The sequence below is a fragment of the Hypomesus transpacificus genome, chromosome 9 (assembly GCF_021917145.1).
Source record: "Hypomesus transpacificus isolate Combined female chromosome 9, fHypTra1, whole genome shotgun sequence".
Classification (NCBI taxonomy): Eukaryota; Metazoa; Chordata; class Actinopteri; order Osmeriformes; family Osmeridae; genus Hypomesus; species Hypomesus transpacificus.
In genome coordinates, this window is record NC_061068.1 from 2,414,688 (window position 1) to 2,435,629 (window position 20,942).

The following is a 20,942-nucleotide window of genomic DNA, read 5'->3' on the forward strand; positions in this document are numbered from 1 at the left end:
ACATCTCGTCCTCCCTTCCTGTTCCATCGTCTCCTCCAACGCTGTGTCATGGTGATGGTCATGTGACGTGAGGATCGTCTCCTCCCACGCTGTGTCATGGTGATGGTCATGTGACGTGAGGATCGTCTCCTCCCACGCTGTGTCATGGTGATGATCATGTGACGTGAGGATCGTCTCCTCCCACGCTGTGTCATGGTCATGTGACGTGAGGATCGTCTCCTCCCACGCTGTGTCATGATCATGATCATGTGACGTGAGGATCGTCTCCTCCCACGCTGTGTTATGGTCATGTGACGTGAGGATCGTCTCCTCCCACGCTGTGTCATGGTCATGATCATGTGACGTGAGGATCGTCTCCTCTCCCGCTGTGTCATGGTGATGGTCATGTGACGTGAGGATCGTCTCCTCCCACGCTGTGTCATGGTCATGTGACGTGAGGATAGTCTCCTCCCACGCTGTGTCATGGTCATGTGACGTGAGGATCGTCTCCTCCCACGCTGTGTCATGGTCATGTGACGTGAGGATCGTCTCCTCCCACGCTGTGTCATGGTCATGTGACGTGAGGATCGTCTCCTCCCACGCTGTGTCATGGTCATGTGACGTGAGGATCGTCTCCTCCCACGCTGTGTCATGGTGATGGTCATGTGACGTGAGGATTGTCTCCTCCCACGCTGTGTCATGGTCATGTGACGTGAGGATCGTCTCCTCCCACGCTGTGTCATGGTCATGTGACGTGAGGATCGTCTCCTCCCACGCTGTGTCATGGTCATGTGACGTGAGGATCGTCTCCTCCCACGCTGTGTCATGATCATGTGACGTGAGGATCGTCTCCTCCCACGCTGTGTCATGGTCATGTGACGTGAGGATCGTCTCCTCCCACGCTGTGTCATGGTCATGTGACGTGAGGATCGTCTCCTCCCACGCTGTGTCATGGTCATGTGACGTGAGGATCGTCCCCTCCCATGCTGTGTCATGGTCATGGTCATGTGACGTGAGGATCGTCTCCTCCCACGCTGTGTCATGGTCATGGTCATGTGATGTGAGGATCGTCTCCTCCCACGCTGTGTCATGGTCATGTGACGTGAGGATCGTCTCCTCCCACGCTGTGTCATGGTCATGGTCATGTGACGTGAGGATCGTCTCCTCTCCCGCTGTGTCATGGTCATGTGACGTGAGGATCGTCTCCTCCCACGCTGTGTCATGATCATGTGACGTGAGGATCGTCTCCTCTCCCGCTGTGTCATGATCATGGTCATGTCAGTGTGACGGTGAGGAGTATATCTCCATGTTTCTAGCGCTCTAGTGCAGAGCAGTGTGTGTTTGTTCAGCCTGCTGTAGCTAATTCTGTTGTATTGATCTGCACTGCATTTCTCTCTCTCTCCCTCCCTCCTTCAATCTCTCTTTTCTCTTTCTCCCCCCTTTTTCTCCCTCTCTCTCTCTCTCTCTCTCTCTCTCTCTCTCTCTCTCTCTATCTCTTTCTCTTTCCTCCACAGTGTGTGTGCTCTACACCCAAGGAGTGGAAACCAAGCAGTGGAGAGAGGTAAGTGAGTGGTACTTAACAAAAATGCAAACACTGTGTCCTCTGTCTGTGTTGCACTGATAGTGCAGGGTTTCTGCGAGTACTGTGCCTTCTCCTCCTCTCTCTGTTATTTTTATTATATGTTATATAGAGATAAGGTCACACATACACATACACATACACACACACACACACACACAAAACAGACGCCAATTAGTCCCTGGCTGGGCCCTAACAGCAAAAAAGTTTCTCTCTCCTGTCTTCATTGCTCCCTCCTTTGTTTTACCCTTTCATTTATGGTCATCTTTTCTACAGCATAGAGAGTGGGGCCTTTTATGGGGGGTTTTCTTACAAGGAGTTTGGGGTAATTGTAGTTTTTACACGTTATCAACCTATGTTGTTTGTTGTAGATTGTTCTGAACTCAGGAAGATCTTCATGATGTTTCCACATATCAGTGTGTGTCTAGCATACTGTATGCATGTAGGTTTTGGATGAAGACAATAAAGCCAATAAATGCTTCTGATTGAATTGTTGTGTGTGTGAGTGTCATTGTGTGTGTGTGAGTGTATTACCACAAACACACACTCTGAACTGACAAGATGAGAGAAGATCATGAAAGCAGCCAAGCACTAAGAGTTCATCCTCATTGGCTTAATGAGTTTGTCAGGGAGAATGTTTGTGAGGGAGAGAGAGAGATTGTGTGTGTGAGGGAGAGATGGAGTGTGAGGGGGAGAGAGATGGTGTGTGTGAGGAGAGAAGGCCAAGATGGTGTGTGTGAGGGGGAGAGAGATGGTGTGTGTGAGGGGGGGAGAGATGGTGTGTGTGTGGGGGAAAGAGAGATGGTGTGTGTGAGGGGGGGAGAGATGGTGTGTGTGTGGGGGAGAGAGAGATGGTGTGTGTGAGGGGGAGAGAGAGATGGTGTGTGTGAGGGGGGGAGAGAGATGGTGTGAGTGTGAGGAGAGAGAGATGGTGTGTGTGTGGGGGAGAGAGAGATGGTGTGTGTGAGGAGAGAGAGATGGTGTGTGTGAGGGGGAGAGAGAGATGGTGTGTGTGAGGGGGAGAGAGATGGTGTGTGTGTGGGGGAGAGAGAGATGGTGTGTGTGAGGGGGGGAGAGAGATGGTGTGTGTGAGGAGAGAGAGAAAGATGGTGTGTGTGAGGGGGAGAGAGAGATGGTGAGTGTGAGGAGAGAGAGATGGTGTGTGTGTGGGGGAGAGAGAGATGGTGTGTGTGAGGAGAGAGAGATGGTGTGTGTGAGGGGGAGAGAGATGGTGTGTGTGAGGGGGAGAGAGAGATGGTGTGTGTGAGGAGAGAGAGATGGTGTGTGTGAGGGGGAGAGAGATGGTGTATGTGTGGGGGAGAGAGATGGTGTATGTGTGGGGGAGAGAGAGATGGTGTGTGTGTGGAGAGAGAGAGATGGTGTGTGTGAGGGGGGGAGAGATGGTGTGTGTGTGGGGGAGAGAGAGATGGTGTGTGTGAGGAGACAGAGATGGTGTGTGTGAGGGGGAGAGAGATGGTGTGTGTGAGGGGGAGAGAGATGGTGTATGTGTGGGGGAGAGAGATGGTGTATGTGTGGGGGAGAGAGAGATGGTGTGTGTGTGGGGGAGAGAGAGATGGTGTGTGTGTGTGGGGGAGAGAGATGGTGTATGTGTGGGGGAGAGAGATGGTGTATGTGTGGGGGAGAGAGAGATGGTGTGTGTGAGGGGGGGAGAGAGAGAGATGGTGTGTGTGAGGGGGGGAGAGAGATGGTGTGTGTAAGGGGGGAAGAGAGATGGTGTGTGTGAGGGGGAGAGAGATGGTGTGTGTGAGGGGGAGAGAGATGGTGTGTGTGAGGGGGAGAGAGATGGTGTGTGTGTGGGGGAGAGAGAGATGGTGTGTGTGTGGGGGAGAGAGAGATGGTGAGTGTGAGGAGAGAGAGACAGATGGTGTGTGTGAGGGGGAGAGAGATGGTGTATGTGTGGGGGAGAGAGAGATGGTGTGTGTGAGGGGGAGAGAGATGGTGTGTGTGAGGGGGGGAGAGAGAGAGATGGTGTGTGTGAGGGGGGGAGAGAGAGATGGTGTGGGGGGAAGGATATGCAAATGAAGACTTGTTTTCTGGCGATATGACAAGTTTGACCTTTTCCTGCTGTTCTCCACTCGCACTGTCTACTCTACTGGTGATATCACAGAGGCCCGCTCACTAAAGCAGCAGGCCTGCAATGTGTGTGTGTGTGTGAAGGTGTGACTGTGTGTGTGTGTAACCACAGTCCTATTTTTGGTTTGGGGTCAGGAATCATCCATGATGCTGCCTGACATTCCTGAATCATGAGGATGAGGGAAAGAGGGTGTTCACTGCTGTCCAGATCCTTAGCCGTTTATGGGAAAAGCCTGTCTTTGAGTGTGTGTGTGTGTGAGAGAGAGACAAGCCACCACACTCTGTGCACGTCTGTCTGTGTACGTGTGTATGTTACACAGTGAGAAGTTCCCTACAAAGTTTGGCAGGGAGGGGATCGAGAAGGCAGCTGGTGGGTTTTGAGGAATCTGTCAGCTTGATGAACGGTTCAATAGAAATAGGGTTAAAGTGAGTGAGAGCCTCAACATGCAGCATGCTGGGTACAGAGGGAAAATCTGTGTAGATGGCCACTCCTCCAGGACTAGTCTGTAGTTTGTCCTTTATTGCATAGATTTTTTGGTCAAAGAAATCTAAGAAATCATTGGGAGAGAGATCTGAACTAACACTGATTTGGACCTGATGAGGACTTGCTTGTACTCTATTTGGCTGTCCTTCCAGGCCAGGCGGAAAACCTCCAATTTAGTGGTACGCCACTTATGCTCTAATTTTCTAGTGGACCTCTTGACAGTGTCTATATCCTAAGGACTACTGACAAACAGTGTCTGTCTCTTACACAAGCTCTTCTCCTGTCTGGCCCCCCAGTGGTGGAATCAACTCCCCACCTCCATCAGAGACACAGACTGTCTCTCCACCTTCAAGAGAAGGCTCAAGACGCACTTGTTCCGGGAGTACAACGGTACTTAGGAATGGTTTTGCTGAACCCAATGCTAGTTTCCTCAAGGATCACAATGACTCTTGCTTAGAGACTTGTTGCTCTTGTTGGTTAGTGGTAACTGATTTAAACTGTTGTATTCGCTGCAAAATATTCTATTTTAGTTAATTTTATTTTTATTTTTACTGTTGCTTGCTTTTTCTACTGGTAAACTTGCACTTAGATTCATGTTGTTTAATTGTAACTTGCTTAACTACATGCTCTTATGGTTCTTCCCTTTGGCACTTATTTTTTGGTTGTTCACAATATGTGCTTCTTGTTTTTGGCTACCGCAAATGCTTTGGGACTATCTTGTTGTTATTATCAGTGACCTATGCACTTTGTAAAGCTCTCTCTTGGAAGTCGCTTTAGATAAAAGTGTCTGCTAAATGAATAAATGTAAATGTAAATGACTTAAGGACTACAGACAGTTTCTGTCTCCTAAGGACTACTGACAGACAGTGTCTGTCTTTTAAGGACTACAGACAGTGTCTGTCTCTTAAGGACTACAGACAGTGAGAGTGTCAGTGTCTTAAGGACTACAGGCAGTGTCTGTCTCTTAAGGACTACAGACAGTGAGAGTGTCAGTGTCTTAAGGACTACAGACAGTGTCTGTCTCTTAAGGACTACAGACAGTGTCTGTCTCTTAGGGACTACAGACAGCGAGAGTGTCAGTGTCTTAAGGACTACAGACAGAGAGAACTTTCTAAATTGATTAAGTCAGAGAACCATGAACACGTGTGTGGGCATGTGTGTGTGTGTGCATGTGTGTGCGTGTGTGTGTGTGTGCATGTGTGTGTTTATCCCAAGGACTTTGTGGTGGCTTATCATTACATTTCCCACTAGCCCAGGAGTGACTAATAAAGTCCTAATTCAGCCCGCGCGGTAGTTCTTTCCCCTCTCAGACAAATCACACGTCAACTCCTAAGGCACAGTTTACTTTGCTAACATTATTACTGGAGCTTTTCAACATCTAGGATCTGTCTCACAAACAGTTGCAGTGCTCTTCAATATCTATTCCAATCAGTTATAGTTGAAAAAACACATGGACAAGAAATACCCAAATGCCTGAGAGCCTGAACATGACTGTTGTTCCAGGAGAACAGAGGGCATCCCAGCTGAAGATTTGCTGATTGCAAATGTCACCACAGATAATCACATACTGCAGAATCACAAATCACAATTTGTTTTCTTAGAGTGGAATACAAATGAAGCAAAATGCCAGAGAGGAGTTCACCTTCACTCAACTGAGTGTTGTTTCTATGATTAGAATGTTGTCTGTCTGAGTGAAACACATTTAGACACATTTATCTTTTCTTTGTATGTCATTGTTAAAATGACCTTTTTGGTTCAACATAATTTGCATTTAAGTAATGCTGTTAGGGGAAGTTAATTAGTTATCAGTAGTGTTGTTTTTGTTTTAATTTTAGTTTTAGTCCAGTCTTTGGGCCCTATTTTAACGATCTGAAACGCAAGTATCAAAGCGCAAAGCGCACGTGAATTTGTGGGTAGGACTCCGGCGCTGTTGCTATTATACCGGCGGGATAAATGACTTTGCACCTGGCGCAAATCTAAAGTGGGTTGGTCTGAAGTAACTACATTACTCATAGGTGTGGTTTGGGTGTAACGTGCAATACACCAATCAGAGCCTCATCTCACAATCCCTTTAAGAGCAGCGCTTGTTCCATGGCGGATTGCTATTATAACGGCGGATTTGCCAGGCGCACGCCTGGAGCGGTTCACAGCCGAGGAGACCGACGTTCTCGTCAGGGCCATAAAAGATAGAGAAGTGACAATGTATGGGAAAGGCAGAGCAGTTTTCTTATTGCACTAAGTTGCCCACTCATGCTGCTCATTGCTTCAGCATTCCAACCATCGTTCTTTGAATCTTTATTCAACTTCTTAATATTCTTCTATTTCTTCCTTGACGTCTTTCAGCTCCTTCAAATATTCAGCTATTAAAACCCTTCAGCTATCGACAAATTCAAGAGTTTCAGGCTATGACTGCTATGACTTTTCAGCTTTTTACCTCTTATGTTTGAATTAATATAAATCAATATTCCTATTTTTAACATGGTTTTCCAATTGAGTTTTTTTTCCAAGTCCTCTCAATCCTCTTAAACTTCAACTTTCAAATCCTTTTCTTCCTCAATCTTTCAGCTACAGCCACCATTTAAACTTTAAAATGTTAATAATAATCTAAACTATTAAAAAAAAAAATCAGCTTTTTGATATCTATTTAACTTTTTTCAATATCACTGATTATGTTTCATGCAAAAATTGCTATTTTGCAGTTTCAGAAAAACAATTCCGCCACTAACCAGGAAAAATGTAGTCTAAAGTCAGTGGTGCGTTAATCAGATGCTGTTTTAAGGGCGCAAGCTTGGCCCGTGCGCGCTGCTGGCCAGGCCAGGGTCTTCTTTCTGCAAAGATACGTTACATTGTTTTGATTTATGGCGTGTTACATTTCTTCAATGATTATAAAACAAAAATCTTCAGAAATCTCTATGTATGTGAACTTGATTTGTGACAATTTCCTCCCACGCCTGTTTAACCAAAGCTAATTTGGGTGGCTTTCTTCTCCCATCTCCATTAAAATCAGAATTTGGTTTATTCGCCATGTAGCCTATGTTACTTTTTTTAACTTAATTTAAGACCCATATATGTTTATTGTTTGCACCTTCCTGCCAAGGTAAATTCCGTGTTTGTGTAACATAGGCATGGCGAAAAATCAGAATTCTGATTCTGATGGGCATTGGAGAAGAAAGCCACCCAATTTAACTTTGGTTGAACAGGCGTGGGAGGAAATTGCCACAGTTGTTCAAATCAATTTCACATACATACAGATTTCTCATGAAAACTTTTTAATTTAATCATTGACATGAAATAAATGTAACACAGCTAGCCATACAATAAATCAAAACAATATAACGTAGCTTCGCAGGAAGAAGACCCTGGCTTCGCCAGCAGTGAGCACGGGCCAATCTTGGGCCCTTAAAATAGCATCTGAATAATGCGCCAGTGACTTTAGACTACGTTTTTCCTGGTCTGTGGCGGAATTGTTTTTTCTGAAACTGCAAAATAGCACCAGGGAACGTAGGGAGCACAAAGTCATTCCCTAATTTACCGACGTGCGTCTGTGGAGGTAAAAGTCTGCTTTGCGTCGAGTGCAAACTAGGAATGATACTTGCGTCGTTGACAAAGTCAATTGCGCAGGGTGTACAATAGGGCCCATGGTGTCAATCTGTCATTTTAGTTTTTATTATTATTAGCCATGTTCATACTCTATTTAGTCTAGTCAAGTTTCAGTCGACTAAAAGTCTGAGCATTTTAGTCTTATTTTAGTCAGACTTATCTGACTATTTTTGTCTAGTTTTAGTCGACGAAAACTGATGACATTTTGGTCTCGTTTTAGATGACGAAAACTGATAACATTTAGTCTCGTTAATGTTAAAGTTAATGAAAATTTTATTTTAGTCTCTTTTTAATCAAAACAGAAATAGTCTGAGCAGGAGTCTAGGGAGGCATGTTAATGCAAAAAAACATTTGTTCAAATGTATGTATTGGTCTAGAATAAGGTATTCAAAGTCATGTTGTTGATGCCAAATTCAGTTCAGTGTGATTACTATGTGAATGACAAACTAGGTACAGTATTTGGCCAACAAAGGAAACTTAGTACACATGGAGTCAGTCAGTCAGAAAGGAACTAAAAACCCACTTTACACTCTCTTATACTAACCAATATACACACACACACAGTACACACACACAGTACACACACACAGTACACACAATAGTCACACATGTTAACCCACTTTACACTCACAAACAAACACACACACGCTAGTCACACGTTTGTCTCAGTCGTTTTCAGCTCCAGTGGCTAACGGTTAAAGCTAACGTCTAAAGCTAATGTAAAAATGAGACACATTAACCACAGCCTCATGAGTTGGCTAATAATGCTAACGCAACGTTTTTATTTGTCAATGATATTGCATTATACATTTAATTATAGTCATCATCACATGACCAGCATTTACATTGCGTCTTGTTTCGTTTTTGTCACGTGATAAAGGTTTGTTGGTGACGATATTTAGTCATAATATTTGTTGATGAAAGCAACACTAGTTATCAGTTATTTTAAGTTATCAGTTATTTTACAATTTCTTCTATTGATTTGTATGGATTTCATTGTGAATCTTCAGTAGTCAAGACTAAAGTATTACCAACTTTAAGCTAACATTTCTCATATTTTTATTACATACCTTGTTACCATTTTCTCAAATGGCTTTTTGACTGAAGGACACCTAAAAATCATCCAGGAAATAATTAAGTTTCATAGTTTCAAAAGCATTGTATTGGTTGGACCTTCTCTTGAGCTAAACTTTCTATGAAGCAAATGCAATACCCCCTCTGCTTCAAGCTGAGTGGTGAGAGAAGGTTCCTGTACAATTGCAGGAAGTGGTCTGTTATGTTGTGCTGCAATGTCGGTCTCCTCGGCTGTGAACCGCTCCTGGCGTGCGCCTAGCAAATCCGCCGTTATAATAGCAATTCGCCATGGAACAAGTGTTGCTCTTAAAGGGAATGTGAGATGATGCTCTGATTGGTTTATTGCACGTTACGCCCAAACCACACCCATTAGTAATGTAGCTACTTCAGACCAAGCCTTTTTAGATTTGCGCCAAGCGCAAAGTCATTTATCCCGCCGGCAAAATAACAACCAAGCTGAAGTCACGCCCACAAAGTTACTTGCGCTTTGCGTTTTGATACTTGCGTTTCAGATCGTCAAAATAGAGGGGTTGTTGTTTATTCATGCCTTCTGGGATAGCTAGCCATTTTTCTCATACTGAATAATTAATACGTCAACACAAATAGCCGTGTGAACAAACTGTAGCTTCTCCGAGGGCTTACCAAAACTGTAGCCCGACTGGCACATCGTTGGCGTGGAAAGTGTCTTGGGATTGAATGCATTTCCTTGTTAAAGAGTGTTTTCACAGGTCTCCTTGTGTAAAACCATATATTAAATGGAGAGAGTTCTCAGACATCCGCCATGTGTTTATGAGGAGCGCAGCGTCAGTCAGGCTGTCTTCCTTTTAGTCTAGGTGGGGCGGGACTCTTGGGGAAATTCCAGTTCTTTTCTCACTGGCTTTTTTTTCCTGGAACTGTCGCTATAGGAGGGAGAATCTCACAAATTTAGAATGATTCCTCATCACTTCCCCTCTCTCGCTCTCTCTTTTCATCACCTCCTTTCTCTCGCACTCACTCCTTTCATCTCTGCGCTAAGTTTCACTGTTCCTCCCCCCTTCCCTTTACTGAATTCATCCCTTTGCTCTCTTTCTGCCCTCTCTTTCCACCCTTCCCTTCCTCGCCTCTCCCTGCCCCCCCATGCCCCCCCGTCTCTGGATGTGTCGAGTGGGCGGTTTCAGTTCCAGTAATTAGTGGAAGCTGGATACACGTCCTTGGCTTCCTCTGCACAGTGTCACGTCACCTCGGCTAATCAGTCCAGACTGTGTGTGTATGCCGGTGTGTGTGTGTGTGTACGGGTGTGTGTGTGTGTGCGCGGGTGTGTGTGTGTGCGCGGGTGTGTGTCCGGGTGTGTTTGTGTGGGTGTGTGTGTGTGCGTGTGTGATTAGCAATAAAAGTAGAACATCTATAGAGGCAACACTGATCTTGTCCTTTTCAGTAAAGACAATTACATTGTTAACTGTATTTTAATTCCTCCTGCTTTCTGTTTTGTGTATCCCTCCAGTTTGGAAGAACCGAGGTGATTGACAACACCCTGAACCCAGACTTTGTCAGAAAGTACATCCTCGACTACTTCTTTGAGGAGAAACAAAGCCTTCGCTTTGACTTGTGAGTGAAAACCCTTTTGCTGCTTTTGTCCTCAGGAGTCCACAGCAACACATAATCACCCTCCCACGGCTCGCTCTCTCTCTACTTCTCTCTCTACTCTCACTTGGACTTGATGTCCTCACGATTGCGTCGTTTAGAATGGAGAGTAAAGAATCCCCCACTCTTCAACTGAAATAGTAAGGAATATCAGATTAAGATTTCATATTTTTTGTGTTGACCAGATTTCCCATTAGTGTTCACGCTCGATCTCTTGAGTCTTTCGTTTCATCTCTCCCTTGCCCTTTGCCTCTTATTTTCCGGTGCAGTATCTGTTAGCTAGTTAATTGCTAATCTTTAAGATAATGTGTCTGAACTCACAGGAACAAACACACAGACACACAGACAGCGCAGTCAGAGCACTTATGGCCCCTATGATTTATCGCTGCGTTCATAAACCAATCCTGTTTCTTTGAGATGCTCTGGTAAAAGATTCAGCTTTGAACTTCTCAGTAGGGTGACCCTTCACAGCTCCTACTTGTGAGATACAGTAACAGCAGACTGCCCAGAGGGGCAGACTGCCCAGTGAGGCAGACCAGCCAGAGGCAGATCAAAGCTGGGTGTATCTAAGCCCAGAAGAGACCTCTGGCTCCTCTCAGCTGACAACAGCAGCCAGACAGGAAAACATATATACTAGTTGGATACCTCACTCCAATAATGTGAAAACATTTAGAAACATACACACAGAAAAAACTATTGTCCTGATCTTTTCTGAAGAGAGAGTCAACATCCAAGCCGTCTGGGGCTGTAGATCATCCAAGGTTTTGTCTTCACGTAGATTCCCGGTCCTCACATTTTCTGAACCAAGTTTTCACAGTTATATGCTAATATTCTTAGAGACATTTGTGTGGATACATAGACAACAGAATATAATGAATGTCAGATGCCACACACAGGAAATGTTGATGTGTTGGCAAGGACCTGAGATGTTTGCAATATGGTGGAAACATAAAAGGGTTTGAAGCAGACACTTTGTTTAGCTTTTTTTTTTTATATATACTTTGAACATCTAACTGTCAGAAGTCACTGTCTTACTGTTGACTCATATGGTTTTCTCAGGTACGATGTGGATTCCAAAAGTCCAGACCTGTCCAAACACGTGAGTGGTCTCCTCTGGGAGCCAGAGCCATAGGGGAACAGGGCTTGGTCAGCTGATCTCAACAAAAAGCTTTATGATTGGAATTGAAATAAATCTCATTCAAACAAGTGTCTTTTTGTTCTAAGATCTGAGGTACTTCTTTTCTGAACCTATCTCTGATTGGCCAAATTCTTCTTGTCTATGGCTTTGGTGTGAAGGTTGAGCTTGTGGTATGTCACTACTGTCATGGACTTATGCAAATCAATTACCCACAAACCCACCAGGTATCCAAATACACTGAATGTAAAGAATGGTGCCTATGTTGGGGGGTCAGATGGCTGAGCGGTTAGGGAGTCGGGCTAGCAATCAGAAGGTTGTTGGTTCGATTCCCGGCCATGCCAAATGACGTTGTGTCTTTGGGCAAGGTACTTAACCCTTCTTGCCTCGGGGAGAACGTCCCTGTACTTACTGTAAGTCGCTCTGGATAAGAGTGTCTGCTAAATGTAATGTTGTGTCATAATGTTGTTGTAACTTCTGCCTGAACATGTACAGACTAGATTGTCAGTAGCACTTGGCTTGATTCAGTCTCTAACTTGCTCCACCCTCTGAAATGCAATAATATTAGTGGCTTGGTCACGTAGACTAGTATTACACAATGCTTCTGGCCACCAGTCTCCTCTGGCAGCTGGATTGGAACATTCTTCACCACAATTGTTTTCAGATAATTAGCTCATTTAAAAAAAGCATACAAATATGGTGTGCTTGGAGACAGTGGCTACAAAAAGCATTGAGTGAAACATTTTCTGAACAAAATAATCTGTTCCAATGATTATTTTATGTATTTGGATACAGAAGGTTTGCATAACTCCATCAAAAACCAAACTACCTTCTTTCATCCATTCTTCCATCGCATGTTGAGCGTTACTAACACCTGTGACATGGAAAGTTGTAGACTTCCTTCCCAACCTGGTTTGAACTGTGCAAGGTGTATATATAGGTGGGTATGGTGTTTGTTGGTGTGCGTACCTGGTATATGATGTCTTCTGTTGTTGTTGACCCCGCTGCCTGCCCTCCCTTCTGGAAGCCCGCCGACCTCAACGTACGTCTCAGCCTCTCTCACCCTACTACTGTACTCACTCTAGCTGGATTGGCATGTGTTTAAACTCTTGTTCGTCACCCTCTACTCTCTCTAACTAACCACCTTTCCTTAGTGTGTGCCCTCTTCCAGTGCCCTCTACTTCCTCTTTAAAACACCCCTCCTGTTTCTCTACACTGACATCTTCACCACCTTTTGGCCTTTCCAGTCAAGTTTTTAAAACATTTTTAACCATTGCATACGTTGCCTTGTGCTCTCTCTCTCTCTCTCTCTCTCTCTCTCTCTCTTTCTCTCTCTCTCAGGACTTTCTGGGTCAGATGTACTGCACCCTGGGTGAGATCGTTGGCTCGCCTGCCAGCCGACTGGAGAAGCCTCTTGGGTGAGTTCAGACCTCTTGTTGTTCAATTGTCTTGACTCTCTGTTGACAACCTAACAATGGCTGGGTTTAAACATCATCGTGACACTGGCAGTTCATTCATGGTGAACGAAACCTTCCCTCAGCAGCTGAAGTTTAGTTTCAGGTTTGATTGTGTTTTGTGCGTTTTTAAATAAGAATGTGAGCAAACAAATTTAACGCTTAATTCCTAGCGGGCCGAATCTGATTATGGACAAGATGCTGGAAAAGAAGAGAACTATATTTAGAGAAAGTGTGATGGAATTGGAGTTAGAAAAAGACTGAAACTTGGGTGAGAACCTTATAGGGAAAGATAGCTGAAAGAGAAAGAGAGAGAAAGAGAGGGATGAGTGGAGAGACAGACTTATTGACAGACAGAAGGATAGGAAGAGGAGGAGGAGGAGGAGAGAGGGAGGAGGGAATAAAGAGGAGAGGAGAGTGTCTGAGTCCTCCAGATGTTTCCAACAAGATAATAACAGTGAATACAGAAAGGGAGGGGGGATGCTGCAAAACATTGAACCAAATATCAGGATCACACTGCTGCTATTCAGCCAGCATTTGGCCACAACAAAACACTGAGACAACGAACATGACAAGAGTTTAAAGAGATAGGGTATCACCAGTCTTGATATAATCCCTGATTCATGATACACAATCAGACACAGGTAAAGCTTTGCAAAGTAAGCTGATGTAAATAAACAGATTTGTTACTGAGATAACATACTGTAAGAGCAATTCTCACCGACACATATGGAGATGATTGTTGCTTCTCACCGACACATATGGAGATGATAGATGCTTCTCACCGACACATATGGAGATGATAGATGCTTCGCTGCCGGCAAAAAAGTAATCCAGGCGCAAGAGAAGAGCAGGGTTAGGGTTAGTGTTAGACCTAACAGACTTAACCCTCACCCAGTGGATTTCAGAGATAATTATAATTACAGGTACTTTTGCTTTATAACCTTGTTTACTTTTCTGGTGTGTGCTTTTCGTGCTGTCTGCTCTACATACATGTAGAGCAGATTTGGTTTTGAAACTTCTTTAATTATTGGTGCTAGCATGGCTGGTCTGTTAGATGTCTTGGTGCAAGCATGCATAGCTTGGCTGGTCTAAAACATCAGTCTTGAAAGACAAAGGGCCCTATTTTAACGATCTGAAACGCAAGTATCAAAACGCAAAGCGCAAGTGAATTTGTGGGTAGGTAGGACTCCGGCACTGTTGCTATTATACCTGCAGGATAAATGACTCTGCGCCTGGCGCAAATCTAAAATGGGTTGGTCCAAAGTAGCTACATTACTAATGGGTGTGGTTTGGGCGTAACGTGCAATAAACCAATCAGAGCGTCATCTCACATTCCCTTTAAGACCAGCGCTTGTTCCATGGCGGATTGCTATTAAAACGGCGGATTTGCCAGGCGCACGCCAGGAGCGGTTCACAGGTGAAGAGACCGACGTTCTCGTCAGGGCCGTAACAGATAGAGAAGTGACAATGTATGGGAAAGGCAGAGCTGTTTTCTCATTGCACTAAATTCCCCGCTTATGCTGCTCCTTCAAATTTTTATTCTTGTTTTTATATATATTTAATTAGTAAAATTGTTATATTTTTAAATAGTTTAGTTCTTAGAATTAGTTTAACTAATGTACTTTTTTACTTAATTTAAGACCCGTATATGTTTATTGTTTGGACCTTCCTGCAACAGTAAATTCCGTGTTTGTGTAACATATGGCTACATATCGAATAAACCGACTTCTGATTCTGATTAGGATGGGAGGAGAAACCCACCCAAATTAGCTTTGGTTAAACAGGCGTGGGAGGAAATTACCACAATTGTTACAAATCAAGTTCACATACATAGAGATTTCTCATGAAAATATTTTTATAATCATTGAAGAGATGTAACACGCCATAAATCAAAACAATGTAACGTAGCTTCGCAGAAAGAAGACCCTGGCCTTGCCGGCAGTGCGCACGGACCAAGCTTGCACCCTTAAAATAGCATCTGAATAACGCGCCATTGACTTTAGACTACGTTTTTCCTGGTCAGTGGCGGAATTGTTTTTCTGAAACTGCAAAATAGCACCAGGGAATGCGCCTCCTTTTTTCGCTGAACCGCCCCCTGGGTTAACCCTAACCCTAACCCTAGGGTTAACCCTAACCCTAACCCTTAACCCTAACCCCCCCCTGGGGCGCAAAGTCATTTCCTAATTTACCTTTGTGCGTCTGTGGAGGGAAAAGTCCGCTTTGCGTCGAGTGCAAACTAGGAATGAGACTTGCATCGTTGACAAAGTCAATTGCGCTGGGTGCAAGATAGGGCCCAAAGACTAATGCTGGAGATATGCTCACGTTTGATCTGAACAACTGTTAATTACAAATATTTACAGTAACCACTGCTGTCCAGAGATAATGAAAGAATATACAGTAACCACTGCTGTCCAGAGATAATGAAAGAATATACAGTAACCACTGCTGTCCAGAGATAATGAAAGAATATACAGTAACCACTGCTGTCCAAAGATATTGAAAGATACAAACACTGGAACAAAAAGCTTTTCCTGTGTCAATGCCATAAAGTCTGAAATGAGCTTGGATTGATTTGTACAGAGAGATTGAGAGAGACCATTGTTTCTTTCTGCTCAAACACACACATACACACACAGAAACATACACAGACACACAGAAACACACTCTCACAGACAAACACACAGACAGACAGCTTGCACGTATGTCCTGACTCCTCCTAGACTATAGATAGATTTTCTAGACTACAGACGGGTCCTCTCAGATTACAGTATTTCACTCTTGCTCTCTCAATGTATTTCTTTCCTCTCTCTGTCAATCTCTATGTCACCATTGTTTCACCTTTTAACGCACACACAGTTGGAATAGTGTGTCATTTGTTAATCAAACACATCCATAAAAAGCATTGAAATTCTTCACAATGAGTCTTAGAAAAACAGGATGTAGAATGAAAGGAGTTTATTAGGGGGGTGGGGAACAAATCTTACTCTCATACATTTTTTCATTCAAACTCTACTACACCCTAATCTCTCTCCCTCTATCTCTCTCTCTCTCTCTCTTTCTCTCTCTCACACACATACACACACACACACACACACACACACACACACACACACACACACACACTGCACAACACCCCACCTAAGAGGCACACAAAAGCTTTCTGTCTCGTTTCCCCTCCTCTTCTCTTCCTCTTAATTGTAGTGCCTTTAATCTTCAGGAAATTAGGCTTCCCTTAATTAGGAAGCAGTCATTGTGTTTTTCATTATCAAAGAAGAAGCCAGAAGGTAGAAGATAGAATGAGGAGGGAGGGAAGGGGGGCAGAGAGAGAGGGATGGAGGGCAAGAGATAAAGAGGGAATGTGAGCAACAGAGAGAGGGAGTGAGGGACAGGTTGAGTGAGCGAGACAGGAAGCTGGAGACAGGAAGCTGAGGGAAAAGAGAGACCCCCCCTCCGGGAGTACCTTCACCGCCCCAGGCGCCCCCCCCCCCCCCCCCCGGAGTACCTTCACCGCCCCAGGCGCCCCCCCCCCCCGAGGCACTTCGGTATTTGGCGGCCCCCTTTTCATGGCGCCCTAGTTCGCCGATAGCAGCTGCCTAGTTCGCCGATAGCAGCTGCCTAGTTCGCCGATAGCAGCTGCCTAGTTCGCCGATAGCAGCTGCCTAGTTCGCCTAGAGCAAATGCCGGCCCTGGCCACACTACCTTGCCAACCTTGATAAACAGGTGTTACTGATAACTGGTCCCTAGGTGTGAGGGAACAGGTAAATGTGTGAAAGATAGAAAAAAGCCATCTTGCCATTCCATTTTTCAATTATTGCATTGATTCCTTGGAAGATGTAATTACATGTTTTGTGCGTGTCTTCAGAGAAGAGTCAAGAGAAATACTCCTGTAATGAACTCTGCATGTGTAAGCCATGTCCTAACTCTGTGTGTGTTAGCCATGTCCTAACTCTGTGTGTGTTAGCCATGTCCTAACTCTGTGTGTGTTAGCCATGTCCTAACTCTGTGTGTGTTAGCCATGTCTTAACTCTGTGTGTGTTAGCCATGTCCTAACTCTGTGTGTGTTAGCCATGTCCTAACTCTGCGTGTGTTAGCCATGTCCTAACTCTGTGTGTGTTAGCCATGTCCTAACTCTGTGTGTGTTAGCCATGTCCTAACTCTGTGTGTGTTAGCCATGTCCTAACTCTGTGTGTGTTAGCCATGTCTTAACTCTGTGTGTGTTAGCCATGTCCTAACTCTGTGTGTGTTAGCAATGTACTAACTCTGTGTGTGTTAGCCATGTCCTAACTCTGTGTGTGTTAGCCATGTCCTAGCTCTGTGTGTGTTAGCCATGTCCTAACCCTGTTTGTGTTAGCCATGTCCTAACTCTGTGTGTGTTAGCCATGTCCTAACTCTGTGTGTGTTAGCCATGTCCTAACTCTGTGTGTGTTAGCCATGTCCGAGCCCTATGGGCTTTCAACATAGTTGGGGGATTCTTTGTAATTACAGTTTATTCTTAATTAATTGTCTTCAAGTGCACACACACACACACTGCATAAACCCATATACACATACACTCCCCGCACACACACACATACTGTACAATGCTTGCACACAAATACACACACTTGCAGATGTAGGCATGGACACATGCATGGATTTACACTGAGTGCGTCTGTCTTAGTGTATCTGTGTGTGCTTGACCGTGTCTTTGTGTGAGTGTGTGTGTGACTGTGTTTGTGTTAGATTGTGAATTCAGATTGACCATTGGCCTACACACTTGACAAATATCATGAAGGTACAAAAAAAAGATAATGTTGATGAAGTTGGATCTGCCAGATGACACTGGATCAATGGAACACACAGATACAGCATGTGCCCGTGCACACACACATACAAACACACAAAAACAAGCACTAAATACACTCACAGCCACGAGCCATAAACTTTGTCCAACTTGGTCTGAGACAGCTGCCAGGAATTTCAAGTCAATTATAATCTAGTTACAATGTAAATTAGGATGACATTGAATTGGAGAGTAGAGCCAAAATGGTGGATGATGTCTCTTTCTCTGAGGGCTGGTCATCTCTCCCAGCCAAGGGCCTATATCCTTTTGGATGCACAATCACAGCATCCAAACTGTCAAAGCACTCTTGCTCTTTTACTTCCAAAACCAGATGGTGTTGAGTAAGTGCCTGTTCTGACCATGATTCAATTCATTTAGTTTGATAACCGTGTGGCATGATCGATAGTTATTCATCATTACACGTTCGGGTGTTTAGGAACCCACAATTTGCTAAGGTGCTGAACCACTTTGATAACCACTTTCATAACCCCTTGGCTAACTACTACAAGGTGATGACACAGACCTGCTTGGGGGGAAGTTGGTGAAAATTGGAGAGGGAGGAAAACAGAGATACAAAGTTAGAGAGACAGGGATAGTGAGAGATACACAGAGAGAAAGAGACAGTGACAGTGAGAGAGAGAGAGACAGGGACAGTGAGAGATACAGAGAGAGAGACCAAATGAGAGAGAGGTGGAGAAAAACATTACCGTCACAAAAATAATTTGTTTAATCTCAACATCAAACTTCTTTTTACTGTCAGGATTATTACTGCTGTCTTGCTCTGGCTCTGGATGCATATTTCATAGATTATATATTTAAATAGCTGGAAAGAAAAATGTGCTTTGTATGGATTGGTGTACAAAATACATGAAAATATAAAAAATGTTTAGTTTAGAAAATCACAGTGAAAGCAGTGGTAAATAGCATAGTTGAGGTGGATTGTCAACAACACCTCAAAACTCCTCCTGAATAGACCTGAGCAGGTTACGGGAGTAGTGCCAAGGTCTTGTCCTGCCCAACATTATGGAGTACTACCACACAACACCTTGTTTTGGACATCCTTTTCACAGGGTCCGGTAACACGTTCTTTTCCCTTGCCTCTCACCAGCTTTATGTATGACAGAAATAATTACATTGATGTTGGGTTGTGAGGGGCAAAGGTGGTGGTCATTTAGTTGCTTAGTTACTAGGTTAATTAGCCAGATGAAAGCTGCGTTTTCCAACTGTGAGACATCCACAGGTAGCTTATCCATACATAAACACACACACAACAGACACATAGGAGGTGAAAAGGGGAAATTACCCTGTTACCTTGATTACCATTGCTGCTTATTTGCCGAGCTAACACACAGGTACTTTTCAGTATTGAAACAAAAAACTGTTCATGCTTGGGTGGACTGGTTATCTGGAGGGCTCAGGGTGGGCTGTATCTGAGGCAAAGGAGGCGTCGCTGTCAAGTCTGGAAAATCCACCGGATGTTTTCATTTCACAACATGCAGAAGAAACATGAATGATTTTGGTGAACCATCCATGTCTTGATGCCATCTCCCAAAACAGGGGCAGAGTTTCTGAGCTTAGTTGTGTTCTAACCTTGGATGCTGTACATGTAGCCAGAATCACACAGGTGTAAATGACAATCATTCAACAGGTAATTAACCATCTGGGTGATCCTGTCTCTCATTCAGTTACATAAAGGAGGCTAATGACAGTCAGCTGTAAGTGCTGATGTGTAAATAATCACCTTTCTGGAGGTGACTGCGCCCAGGCTGGGTACATGAAGTCAGAGAGAAAGAAAAGATCAGGCTGTGGAACAGCCTGTCTCCATTCAATTACAATTTTCAATTCAATTTTATTGAGAATCAACTCGCAGTGCACAATGTGTCGAGCATGTACCACTGAATTATGTTGATTTTACACAGATTACTACAGTACATATTAAAATCAGACAGTGATAACTAAATTCACAAGTACATAGATACATAGAAATGGGCAGATTCAATATAAAGATATTTATAGATGACTAATGTGTCCTCAGCCATTTGACTCATTGTACAGGCGGATAGCCTGATGGAGGGATGAATTGCTGAGTCTTTTTGTACGGGCTGTTGGAATGGTGAGTTCTGAGCTATTTCTTAGAGTCCGCCCTGTGGCCCTAGTCCTTGTTGGTGGACCGAGGTCATGCAGAGGGTGGCTTTCCTCAAGCATGTCTTTCAGCAGTTTCACTGCAGCCATCTCCCGTCTTTCCTCCAGGGTTGGTAGAGACATGTCTCCATGTCACAGTGCTCTGCATGTTGTATCTCTAGCAGGAGACGTGGACAGTTTTAACAGTTTGAGCCCTCAGAGACGCTTGTCATAGCTTAGTGACCTGAAAGAACATCTGCCATTTTAAGGTGATAGACAACTCTGATCACATGAGATTATCACTGCTGGTGAGGAGACTGAGGGTACATTCAACACTCATGTTTATATATTAGAGCAGAGGTCTTCAACCCTGGTCCTCAAGGACCCCGTCCTGCACATTTTAGATGTTTCCCTGCTCCAACACACCTGATTCAAATGAATGGGTCGTTATCTAGTTATGCAGAAGCCTGTTAACGACCATTCATTTGAATCAGGTGTGTCTCAAATGTCAGGGAAACATCTCAAATGTGCTGGACAGGGGGTCCCCCTAATAAAAAAAAAAGTTTTTTAATTGCCAATTAAAAACAAATAATTATTTGATTCTTGATTAATACTTAACATTCTGAAATGTATTACTAATCCAAGTGTATAACTATGTACCCCTACTGTGCATCTGGGTTCTGGGAACATTGTACAATGTAACGTGACAGTAAAATACCTGTGGACAACTCTTACTTTCAAATATAACAAAATAATTTTCACATGGACACTGAATAGGTTGTCAGTTAGTTTGTTAGAGAGGATGGAAGGAGAAATAGTTTTCTGGCAACATAAGTGACAGAGTATATTGAAGACAACCCGAACAGAGTCCATCCCTCCCATCTCTCAGACGCCACAGGAAACCACGTTTATCACGACTCACCTTTCGAAAGCGAAAATAGACGGGCTGCTCGCATAATTCTGAAATGCTACAAAAA

General features: G+C 44.0%; 1 protein-coding gene across 3 annotated transcripts in view; it reads left to right on the forward strand.

Moving 5' to 3' along the window:
* The window catches only part of cpne5b (copine Vb), a 104,919-nt gene that overhangs the window by 21,356 nt on the left and 62,621 nt on the right, over positions 1-20,942 (forward strand). For 2 of the 3 annotated variants that reach the window (XM_047025983.1, XM_047025985.1), the window contains 4 exons: positions 1,494-1,540; positions 10,291-10,394; positions 11,490-11,529; positions 12,907-12,983. In XM_047025983.1, coding sequence (XP_046881939.1) covers positions 1,494-1,540; positions 10,291-10,394; positions 11,490-11,529; positions 12,907-12,983 — 268 coding nt within the window. Of the gene's footprint in view, positions 1-1,493; positions 1,541-10,290; positions 10,395-11,489; positions 11,530-12,592; positions 12,608-12,906; positions 12,984-20,942 lie in introns of all 3 variants that reach the window. The other variant, XM_047025984.1, reaches the window with a different exon arrangement.